The sequence below is a fragment of the Cygnus olor genome, chromosome 4 (assembly GCF_009769625.2).
Source record: "Cygnus olor isolate bCygOlo1 chromosome 4, bCygOlo1.pri.v2, whole genome shotgun sequence".
NCBI lineage: Eukaryota > Metazoa > Chordata > Aves > Anseriformes > Anatidae > Cygnus > Cygnus olor.
The window spans coordinates 41,339,437-41,352,152 of NC_049172.1; the positions used below are offsets into that span (position 1 = coordinate 41,339,437).

Sequence of the window (12,716 nt, forward strand, 5' to 3'; positions counted from 1 at the left end):
ATTTCAGAAGCTCTTCAATTAATTTTAGAATGTGTTAAGGAATTAGCTAGCATTATTAGTTTCTATGGGCTTTTGGTTCTCCAGAAATTGCATTTTAATAGAGTGGCTCTCTTTCTGTGTATGTGTTATTGTAAACACGTTAGAAAGTAAACCAGCATGACTGCCTGAAAAGGCAACCCAAGTGTTTCCAAAATGCTCACTATGTATATTTGGAACTATGCACTCTATTGAATAAGCTGCACTTCGGAACTTTCAGACATTTTTTTGAGGATACCTCTGAGACTCTCTTGCCCTTTCTCATGCCTGCCAATACTGACAATCATAATTAAACAATAAGAATTTCTGAGCTGTTGCAAAATTCCCGGTGTTTTCATTGTTCTGATGGTGTATCTGCAACTTCATTGCCCACATCCAATTATTCCATTTCCTCCGCAGAGGAGAACTTTATTCCTTCTTGGGCTGTTCTATTCTGTTTTAATATAGAACATTTTCAATGATGTATCCCAGGATAGCAACATACTTCTAAGGATTTTCTGAGAGTAGGTATCTGAGTTAACTCCTTCAATTCTGCTTCTTTCTAAGGTGTGACAAATGTCTCCAAAGCAAGCAGAAAACCAGGAATGCAGCATTGACTATTTTTATTTTATTTTACTTTCTACAAGCTTAGTTTGAAATAATTGAAGTGTCTTAATTAAGCATTGTATTGTTAAATGAGTGAAATTATTACTGTCTTTTAGATTACGTGTTACTGTCCAAGATGCTGAACAGCTGAGAACAGAAAGAACAGCCCTGGAAAAACAAATCAGAGAGCTTCAGACAAAGTATGCTAATTTAGAAAGGGAGAAGTATGATGCAGTTGCAAAAGTCCAAGATTGCATACAGCTCTTAGAAGAAGCTAACCTACAAAAAAGTCAGGTAAGGTAATGGGTGAAAGTATTTCTTATATATTAGAAAATTGAGTCATTAGCAGTTGTGAACTACAAATCTTATTGAATACCTAGATAGGGCCGTCAGAATAGTTACTAGTTTATATTACTTGTTAATGGTTAGGAAAGAAAAGCTGAAACTATAGGGACTTTTTTTATATGGCAGACATAAGCCACCAAGAGTGAACTTTGTGTTCAGATCTTAAGTATTCAGAAGAAATCTGAAAAAGTTTCTGAATAATGAGTCAGCAAAGCTGGCAGCCAGTAAAAAAACTGCAAAGGCATTTGAGTGTGTGTGCTGGAATGGCAGATGAGATTCAAGTATTCTGTACAGCATGCTGAACTTACTGTTTTGCAGCCAGAAAAGGGTCTTATGAACACATTTATGTGATCCTTAGTGTCACTCAATACAACTAATAGAATGTTCAGAATGAGATTTTTAAAAATGCTTTTAAACGTAGTGCACCTTAACATGCAGTTTTGATCAGTGTATTTCAAGTAAGGTGGGAGAACTAGGAAAGTGCAGGATTCAACAATGACAGCTAGACATGTCGGAGAGGCTGTAACAAAAAAAAAAATTGATTCAACTGTTACAGGATAATGTTTATGCCAAAAGTATAGATATGAAAACAGTCACATTCAAAAGAGAAGAATCCACCAAAACTTCTAGAGGTAGACTCTAATCCAGCAGGTCTAGAAGCATCTATTGATCAAAAAAAAAAAAAAAAAAAAAAAAACCCTCATCCTGTTTTCCCAGTTCTTAACTTTTCCAAAGTATCAGCTGTTTGCCCCTTTAGGATAATAGGGTAGAGGGACTAATAAACTGTTGTTTAATATGGGTGCTTCTTTGTTTTCATGCTAAACTTCAGCTCAAATCAGGCTTTTAGCAATCTAATGAATAGCGTTTGCTGGCAAGACAGAACTTTAATGCATGTAATAGGCTTTACACATCAGTAAATGAAGTCCAGATTAGTTAATGACCATGGGAACATATGGAGACTTTATTCTGTTTGGGCTAACATGTTGAACAGTCAAGCAGTTAAGGAGATAAACATTCCCTTTTAGTCTGAAGTTGCCTTTCAAACTCAAGGAGCCTCCTGAGAATCTAACTTAACTTTATACTTTTACCTTTTGAAATACAAGAGTTAATATTGTCTTTTTTGCTCATGATGATTTCATTTCTGTAACAAACAAGGAAGATCCTGTCTGAAAGGAGGAGTAACTCTTTAAAAGAGATCCTGCTACCTTCTGGCCTGCTTCCAGGAGAGTTAAACCTTGACAAGACTTACAGGTCCTGGTTGTTACTGTAGTGCCCAGTAACTTGTGTGTTTCTTTTTGCTTCACAAAAGAGGGTTCTTTTCTTGTTATAGTCTTTCTTCCTGTATACTTATAGTAACTTAGGATACACTTTGGATGGCATCTTCCTGACATGCTAATTCCTTTTCATATTCATTCATAACTTATTGCATCTTACTTGCTTTATGCCCTGATCTTCTACAGTTCCCTTCACCTGTTAGGCTCATATTCAAAAAGGAAGGAAAAAAATGAAGTTTTATGTCCTCCTTTGCTGGCTACCTTTGGACTTGTTAGTTCCTTTTCCCTAGTAAGACATTTGTATCCTTAGCAGCATTTCCCTGGAGCCTGAGTACGAAGAATAAAAGGTAAAAATTAATTCATTTTTTCAGAGTTTAAAAATGAGAAATCACTCTTTCATTTGAAAATTACTGGTAAGAAGTGTAAATCACATTTCTAGTCTGCTACATATTGGTACATCAAAGCAGTGTTTTTCCCACCATTTTTGACAGAAAAAAAGTGGCCCAGTAGAATTTATTGTGATGCAAATTACGAATCTGAGACATTTAATGAACTTCTACAGATAAGTGGCTTGTTACAAGTTTAGTGTAATGTTCTAGGAAGAAAAAACTTGAATTTGCAGGCACTTGTTAATTTATTGCACTGGCTAAAGCTCGGAAGTTTATGAATTAACAGAATAAAAAATGCATCCTAATATGTACGTTTAGTTAACTGTGTGTCTTATACTGTTGCCACAGAGGTTTCTCCCTGATCTCTAAGAGATTATGGGAGTAAAGGGTTGTCACAGTGCTCTTTCTTTTATGTTAACATTGTAAAGCACACAAAGCTAAGCTTACAAAATGAGATCAGAAGAATTCTAAGAGTACTTTGAGAAACGAATCAGAAATTGAATGGTAGCAGTAAAAGAGAATATGACATATGATGCACCATATTACTGATTGTAGTGAGTAACCTTCTACAGGCTGAATTTGTATCAACGTTGTATTAGCAACATTTTTCATGTCTTTCTCCCTTTATATCTACATGTTCTTAATGTGCCACCTAGGATTTTTTTTCATCTATCCCATCAAGAGATCTGTATTACCTTCCATAATCTTTCCAGACCAGTATCCTGTGTTCTACTTTAACATTACTATCTTCATCCTCCTCTGGAAAGGCTTCTTACTAGACTTTTTTTCTGTGATTCTCACCATCCTTTTGTGCTGAAGAGCTGTTTGGTTCATTGTTATCCACTGTGAAATGGATTGCATATGCATTCATTAATTACTTGTGAATTTTCATTCTTTTAGTTTTCTAGAAGATGAGTAATTTAGTGTATCAACAACAAAAAATGCTCAGATGTGTGTAGGAATACGTGTGTGTGTATTCAGATTCTTAACAGAGAATTCAGGTATGCAGATTCTTAACAGATCTTTCTATGTGACATTTCTGTTTGTGTTCTTGATGGATCTTGTTGTCAGCTGCTCCAAAGTGCAAGCCAAAAAGTTCTTTTGAACAGTGGTTATGTGTGGTTTCTTCTCTCACTACTAGGTATTATGTCATGACTGAAATATTTGCAGTAGTATTTCAAGTTCCTTTTTTTTTTCTAGGCACTGTTTGGGGAGAAACAAAAGGAAGAGGAAATCGAAAAGATGAAAAATGAAATGTCTCAGCTTGCAGAAGACAGTGCTGCAAGAATTAGGAAGGCAGTAAGTTATGATGTTTAGAAAGAATCAACTGTGAACTTGCGGAGTTAAATCTGACATAATTATGTATTATGAATATGCATATTATGCGTGATCAAATCAGCTGTTTTCTTACAAGTGTTTTGATAATATAGGTAGCAGGGGCAGCATACTGACAGTACTGTACTCTTCAGCTTTATCATCTAGATAGGTACTCTTCCAACCCAAATGATACTGGTTTATCTCTCATGAACCAGAAGTGTTCCTGTCGATGCACATACTGGTATAGAGAAGGTGAAGATGTAAAGATTGGCATCTATTTCAGAAATTCTGTTTAGCAGCACATTAACAGACGTTAACGTCTGTTAGTTGTATTGGTATCAATGTATTTAGTTTATGAATATATGGCCTCATCTTGGAAGTTACTGATGCTTATCATATACTGTCAGATGATAGAAACTGTTGAGAGTTATACTGTCACTTTTTTGGCATCTTGGTACTTCAGAATATTCCTCTAGGTGAATAAGACTTCTACCAAGTACAGCTAATAGTAGAAGACTCAATATCACAGATCGCTCCAAAGTCAGCATTCGGTAGAGAAATTACTTCAAAGATTTTACAGTCTGTGTCCTTATGATTTTTATTGTTTTTATGGCTGAAAATTTGAAGTGGCTGAAAAATTGAAGCTCTTTTGATAACAGACTGTTCACCAAATTAGTTTTCTTTATGTTGTTTCCCATCTGCGGTTAAAATGCATTTACCTGGAAGTTCTCAACAATTACCCACATGTCAAATAGACATGCTTTATTTTAAGGCAAACTCCAGAGGAAATAGAAGCTTGTTATATAAATGTGTTAACAATGTCATTTATTTCAAGTAGACGACAGTGTAAATCAATTACCTGGTTTGTAAGTTTTCAGTGGTGCCATTGATTGTGCTTCCTTTCACTGTCTTCACTATGACACAATGTACGTGTTTATTGTTTAGGGATGAAAGGATTCTTTTTATTTCCACTCCTTTAATTTCTAGAGGTTTCAGAAACATACTACATAAATTTTTGAAGCCTTTAAAATGAGGATGAAAATGGTTTGTGCATTCTACTTGTTGATTACCCAAAAGAACCACAAAAATTACGTGGATTACTTGAAACTGCAGTATTTAATGTCATGCATGGTTTGGAGAAGGTGTGAGAGCTGAAGAGCAGATTGGATAACCACTCAATCTAGTTATGACAACACTTTTCTAAATTTCTAACTTCTCATTAGTAATGTCCTTGTTCTTATTTTAACATAATCCCAGGAAAAGTGAATCTATTAAAAGTAAAATTTGAGAATATGAGTTGTCATGTTTCTCCAGAAGTTAACAAATATTTTTGAAAATACATGTTAAACAAGTTGCAGATATCTTGCACCTAATGGACAGCAGCTTTCTGATAGTCTTAACAGTTCGTTTTGTAAGGCCTTGTTGTGATGTCTGTCTTTCTGCTTTTTTTCTAAACACCCTCAGTTAAAGTAATATGGATCGATAATAAACATTCTTCTAACATTGATATAGAAAGATTTATCAGTTGTTGCAGTCTCATTATTTTTATATATAAGCATCACATATACACAATATATATTTCAGGCAGCAGCCTCAAGTTGTGTCAGGGGAGGTTTGGATTGTATATCAGGAAGAATTTCTTCACAGAAAGGGTGGTTAGGCCTTGAATAGGTTGCTGAGGGAGGTGGTGGAGTCACCATCCCCTGATGTATTGAAGAGACACGTGGGCATGGCACTTAAAGATGTGGTTTAGTGGTGGACTTGTGTTAGATGGACAGTTTGAACTGATGTTCTCAAAGGTCTTTTACAACCTAAATAATTCTGTGATTCTCTATGTAAAAACAGGATGGAAAAATAGTTCACGGGATTTTTTTCTTTCTTTTTTTGGATTTGATCGCAGGTAGACTCTGCAAAGAAACAATATAATGTACAGATTTCTCGACTAACAGAAGAACTTTCAGCTCTTCAGATGGTATGGTCTTGACTTACAAAAGTATTTTTGATAGCAAAACGTTTGAGACTTTTTTGTTGCTTATCAAGTTAAACACTAAATTCAAGTAAAAGTAAATCAAGTAAAATCCTACATCTCGTGATATTATTAGCAGTTTGGTGAAGAGAGAGGAGTCTTTGTTTTAGACAAAGGTATCAGAGCTTTTATATTCTTACTTCTAGAATGGTGTTTATCTTTGGTATTACTTAGAAGTTACTAGTGATTAGTTCTCCTACTTCACCCCGCCAAAAAAAAAAAAAAATCATGACTATTTTTATCTTTTTTTTTGTCTTGTTTATGTTGCATACATTGGTCAATAATGGTAGGTTTGGGATACTTTTATTTTAGATTTTACTAGAAATACTTTGTTTATAGTGTTGTCTGGAAGGGTTTGTGTTTAGTTTTTTTTATGGCCAGCAGTAATATTCTAAATTGCACAAGAAACTTTTGTTTCAGCCCCAACAATCTCATAATTTGTGTGCATATACAGTGTACTAATAGGCACAAATACCGTGTGATTCCTGTTTTGGAGAGGATCTTGGTGTAGATTTTGTAGTACTGGTGCTCCACTCGCACTTAACAAAACACTTGTCTTTATCAATAACAACTTTCCTACAGCACACACTTCTCTCATTTCTTCTCCTGTACCTGTCTAGATTTGTCATAGGGCCAATGCAGAGAAATACAGGCAAATAAACGGATAGAGAGAATAGAATTGATACTATTTTTAGTTCTCTCCAGATACATAAGTAGTGAGCTAAAGTCTGTGCTGAGTCTCTCAGGAAATTCATCTGTGAAGGAATGGCTCAGGGAGCAGGAATAAGGTGGACTTTGCTGAACCAGTAGGACCTATTACAGGTTCTATTATATGTCTAATAGGACCTATTATAGTCATGGATCTGTACACGTTTTCACAGTTTGTCTGATCAGAGGCCGTTTAGTCCTGCTGTGTAACCATTTCCTCACTACCAGTATAGAGTACCTTCACAGCTCTTTTGTACAGTTTAGTTTGTGTAAAGGGCAAGAAGCAAAAAACGTAGATGATAGTCCAGTGTATGGAATAGTTGTGATTTATGAGTAATTATCTAGGACTATGGTTTATTATAGTAGTACTTTACCCCTTGCATGTTTATAGTCATTAATACAACATTCAGTGCCTTTAATGTTGCTTAACAAAAGTGACTGTGTGTAGTGTGTCTCAACAGCCAGTGCAGAGATTCAAATTTAGGTATAAAGGATACTTTGCTTTGAAAATTCATCTTTAATGTGCAGATTTACTTTATGTGTATACAGTCGTATTTTACTTTTACTGAGAATCTTGCCTGGTTTTGCATGAAATAATAGAGTTCTGCAAATCTACCCATTTCTTTGTGCAAGTTTATTCCTTGATTATGCATGTTCTTATCGTAGGTCACAAGCCTCTTTACAGTGAGATTCTGTGCTCTAGAAAATACTTGCCATGTGGTGGCACTTCTTGAGTATCCCTGTTTCTTTCAGGGATAAATAAAGCAAGGAAAGCTGATTATTGCATATCTGTAGTTGCACATGTAGCAATAAAGTATACGAAAGTTGATAAAGTATACTAAGAGAAAGTCTGCATCACAATCATCATATTCTTGAATCAACTTGGAACTTGCAACAACTGATGTGGGGGACTAAAAGAGTTTGGTTTGTATGCAGCTTTTTAAGGATTAAATTTATTTCTAAAAAATTTCATTTTGCATGTTGTAGTCTATGTAGTGAATGACTAATCGTATAGAGAAAATCATGAACAGGTAAATATAATTGAATGCATACATACCTGCAGCAAAAATTACATTTGCAATGGTGGGTATTTGGCTTTGGCACTTCTTGAATTTTTATCGTGAGTTATTTCTGATTAGATGTACTTAAAGTGACTTATTTTAAAATAGGAATGTGGTGAAAAACAGAGTCAAATTGAACGAGCCATTAGAGAAAAGCGAACAGTGGAAGAAGAACTTGAAAAAGTAAGGCAATTATATGCATTTTTACATCATGTTTAAGATCTCTCTTCAGTTGGAAATGATGTGTTAATTTTTTATGTTCCATGTTTTTCCCATATATTGGAATGAAGGACAGTTCTGTGACCCTTAAGTTTCTTACTCGTTGAGTAGTTTTTCTTAACTGTAAATATTCATGTCAGTATTTTAAGTTTTTAATCTGGAAATCATTTTAAAGCTGTAATTCTAAACTGAAAAAGAGTGTTCTTTGAAAAATGTAAAAAGTAAAGGGAGAGGTACTTGACATAATCTGAAAGAATCTTGGTACATATTCCAGTTAAACTTAAGCTCAATATACTGAAAACTAAATGGATGAAAAAACTTTGAAAACCTTTTGTTTTCCAAGTAGCAGCAACACTAAAATTTGATGAAATTCAGTTTTGTTTTAAATCTGAAAAATAGGGCACAATGAGGAGTAGCATTGTTGTCATTACTACACTGTCAATCACCCGTGCAAGGTAAAGTTGATTTTACAGGGAATTTTATTCTTCAGATTTACAGGGAAGACAGAGTACATGAATCTGACAATAGAAGACTAGAGCAACTGCATCAGAAGTATCTACTTGCAGAAACTACGAAAGGTGACCTTCAGCTGAGTCTACAGACAACACAAAATAAACTGAAACAGCTGGAAATGAAGTAAGTCATGGATGTTACAGAGACAGGAATGGAAAATAAGGGAAATTATTTCTAACTAGCTGTTGATAGTGTGTTAGGTCTTTGTCACATTTTCCATCAGTAGCAGGAATAGTATCAAGTTACCATAATTCTGAAGCAAGGGTAATTATGAATCACTATAAAAGTATTAAGGGGGATAACAGACTACAGGATGAAAAGTTTTCTTTACAAGACTAGAATTACAAGCAGTTTTTTTTTTTTTTACGAAACAATGAAAATTGGAGTACATTATTTGAAATCCTGATGTATTTCTAAATACGGTTTGTAGGAAAAGTAACGGTCTGAAATATTTGGGCAGAATTTATTACTTTATAAATTCATCTGCAGTGTGGTATCTTTTAGTGCATGTGTAACACTCCGTGTTTATGTAGCATACTGCATTTCAGGTCTGTGTTCAGACAGCTAATAGATATTATTGTAGTTCCAGTAATGTAATGGTAAACAGCACGGTATGGTACACGTTTTTAGATCAGGTTGTTCTCAGAATAAAAAGTGTAAGATTCTCTGTAAGTTATTTATGATCTTCAATGATCATAAATTCTCTCTCTTCTCCAGAGCAATCATTTGGGAATCTAGAAATGTGTTTAAAATGAGAATCTACTGTTCTACATTGCCATTTTACTGAGATTGCTAGAATGTTAGATTGCTTTTATGAATTCCCTAGATTTGATAAAATACTTTGCTGACTTGCACGTAGTCCTAGGTGTAAAGGCCATTAAACATACTGAGCTGATACAAGCTTTCAGGAAGAAACAGGGAGATGCATATACTGGGTCAGACCAAAATCTGTTCCAGATTTATGTATTTTCACCTGTACTGTCCAAATGAAGTCATCTAAGGGAAACACTGAACACTAGTACAATGTGACAGTGATACTTCACTGGAATGCTCTGCCAGCATTCTAATAGTGATGGGCTGCTTAAAAATGTCCAGAGGTGACATCATAGATTTATATGTTTAATTATCGCTCTTACTGTTACATGGATTACTTGAATCTTTCGTTTACAACATAGTGTGATAGTGAGTTCTATATCTGAAACATAACTGCAGGAAGAACTTCCTTTTTCTGCCTTCAGTTTGCTTCCTGATAGCCTCCTTTAACAGCAATAGAGGCAGTGTCCTACTAGACCAATTGGTCTATTAAGATTTTGTTGCTGTCTACAAACTTAGTCTCCCCTATCTTCACACCATTGCAACTGCAGCAAAGTAGCATTATGAAAATGTAAAATGGATTCTGTTCTTGAGTTCAAACAAGACTTCTTCTCTTTCAGCTCTGAGGAAGAGAAATCTCGTTGCCAGGAAATTATCTGTAAGTTGCAAAGCATTCTGGATTCAGAAAGAGAAAAGAGTGGTTTTGTCAGTGAACAAAGGTTAAAACTTCAGCAAGAGAATGAACAATTGCAAAAAGAAATGGAAGGCTTGAGAAAACTGGCCGTAGAGGCTCAAAAAAAAGCAAAAATAAAGGTATGGTTTATGTGCTGTTTTTATTTTAATGTAGGACTGATATTTACTTAATAAGGCAGCATGAAAGGGAGTGAAAGTTTCAATGATGCTTCCTCTTTTCTGCTTTATAAGTAATTTTGTTGTAGAGTCGTATGTCCTCATGATCTTCTGAGTAATTCAGCCTTGGCTAATTAGGATGTATTTTAATGTGTTATTTTCAGCTTGATAAGAGGATCCCAAATATTCTATGCTTTCATAAGATGAATATTCCAAATAGTGGCATATTTACCTTCAAGTGATTTTACCCATTCCAATTCCAGATCTTTATCTACTGTCTGTAATGTTAGGAATATATTGACTGTCAGTACAGTGTTCCTCTACTTGCGTATCTACAATGTTATCAAAGCAGTGCGTAACTAACAAATTTATTAATGGTGTGGTTGTCAAACATTAGTTCTGTTTTTTCTGGACAGAGAATATATTTCTATGTGAATATTTGCAAACAAGATACTTAGCTGAAAGACAGATGTTCTTTTTGAATGTTTCATTTAATGCACCTGAACAGACTGCATATGGGATAATGTATTAATAGCTAATCTCAGCAGGTTCATCGTACCTTTAGCTTCTGAAGGGAATAACAGCTTTGATACTTGACATGCTTTCTAAATATATAGAGCTGATGCTTTCCCCACTGCTCTTAACTCTGAGAGTATAAAGATACTGAAGGGATCTAAGAATCTACAGCAACAAAGAAGACTTGAGTAAACAGTTGTAGTTAATTATGAATGAGGGCCATCTCAAATCCAGTTACCACTTTGTACCTCAAGATAAAAAAAAGCAGTCAAATTAAAAAAGAAATCTTATTCCAACTCTAGAACCTTTTAGTCAAGCATGACAGACAGGTAGCAGTTATAAAACAAATACTAGATCTTCGAATGTCCCTAATCAGACTGGATTCCATTATAGGCAGTCACAGATAAGATTTGTTACTTGCCTCCCTTTTCCTCTGATGTGCAAAAGATTTTAATTGCAGTTCAGGAAGTCCTAACACATTTTGGCTAGATGAAAAGAAAAAATATGTTTCTGTGGAGAAAACACAAGGGAGAGTGATAAAGTTTATTTACAAAAATAAGCATACACAGCTCATTATCCTTTATTGTCAGTTGTACTATTTGCTTAAATTGGCTTTGGGAACATGCATCTATTTGAGTATATAATTACAAGTTTAATTATTGTATGTTACATGCTTTCAGCAAATGCTTATAAATTTAGCTCAAGAGTTTTTTAAAAAAGAAGGAAGTGAGAGACTTGGTTGTATCCTTGGTATTTTTTCTAGATAAGCACAATGGAGCATGAGCATGCTGTGAAAAAGCATGGATATGAAGCTCGACTGAAGGAATTGGAAGACACCAGTCAAAAGTCTACAGCTGAACTTAGACGACTGTTGGTAGCTCAGCAAAAAGCAACAAATCGATGGAAAGAAGAAACAAAATGTCTTAGTGAAACTGCAGAAGCCAGGATCAGTAAGCTAAAGTAAGTGCAATTTTGTTGTTGTTCTGGCAGCTGTTACAGTTCTGGTAACCATTTGCTATGACAGTATGATGGTGGAAAGCAATGAAGAGCAAACCATCTAGAATAGATGATGTGCTTGTAGCAAATAAAAGAAAAAATTGTTCTCTTTAGAACGTTTTAACTTAACCCTTTGTGAAGTTAGCAGCTAATCACTGAAGTTGAAATTTCACATCTCGTTGATGTGTATGAATTTTGTAATGACAAAAAGTAAATGGAATATATTCTTTTTAATTTTCTCTTTCAGAATATAGCATTCTCAGCGTAGAAAAATAGCTTTGTATTATGAAAACTCCTATATTTATCTCTATTCAGAACAGTCTTCATCAAATCAGTTGTGGAATGAGTCTCTAGGCTTGTAAAATAAGTTGAAAAAAACATATTGGGAGACATATCTGATGTTCTCTTCCAAGCACTTGGCTGTCATTAATGAGGATACAAATGAGTTTTTTGATTGCCTTAAGCAAAAATATGATATAAACTTTACTTTTCTCTTAATTCGTACAGGTTGCCAGGTAACTGGCTCATACATTTATTCTCAGCTCAGAATATAAGAACATTTTCAGTTTTGAGAGGCCATAATGACAAGGGCATCTCACACAGCAGACACATACTACATATCATTTCTAGAGGCTGGGCAATACAAACATGTATGGTGACTGTGAGCCTATATACCAACAGCAGTTGGTTTAGAAAAATAAGAAGGTGGAGTTATTGGAAATGAGTGAGTAGAGAAGGAAGCGTCCCAGTAAAAAATTAGCTATTTGCAAGTAATGTTTGAAATAAATTCTACAAGCCTTTCTTTGTTTTAAATGCATACTGCTGTAGGTAGTGTTTGCTTCTACTTGTGTGTTAATATCCATTAAGATACATTACCAACCAGTTTATGAAATAAGCAGATATGACATCTGCAGTCATCTTGGTTTTCCTTTTCACTGTAAGGACACACTGCAAAGTGTTAAAATTTAAATGAATTTATCCATGCACAGTGGTTTTCTAGTGTCTTCCTTTTCAGATACTGCCTTCCTCCACCTAAGCTTCCTTGCACGTTTTTGGTTGGCAGGTAGCA

General features: G+C 34.8%; 1 protein-coding gene across 7 annotated transcripts in view; it reads left to right on the forward strand.

Moving 5' to 3' along the window:
- SCLT1 (sodium channel and clathrin linker 1) overlaps positions 1-12,716 on the forward strand; it is a 43,740-nt gene that overhangs the window by 15,068 nt on the left and 15,956 nt on the right. For all 7 annotated transcript variants that reach the window (XR_005819949.1, XM_040557014.1, XM_040557015.1 and 4 more), the window contains 7 exons: positions 738-915; positions 3,830-3,928; positions 5,847-5,918; positions 7,850-7,924; positions 8,451-8,596; positions 9,907-10,099; positions 11,415-11,611. Coding sequence is in view for 6 of the 7 variants with exons in the window: in XM_040557014.1 (XP_040412948.1) it covers positions 738-915; positions 3,830-3,928; positions 5,847-5,918; positions 7,850-7,924; positions 8,451-8,596; positions 9,907-10,099; positions 11,415-11,611 (960 nt within the window). In the remaining variant the exon portion in view is untranslated. The remainder of the gene's footprint in view (positions 1-737; positions 916-3,829; positions 3,929-5,846; positions 5,919-7,849; positions 7,925-8,450; positions 8,597-9,906; positions 10,100-11,414; positions 11,612-12,716) is intronic.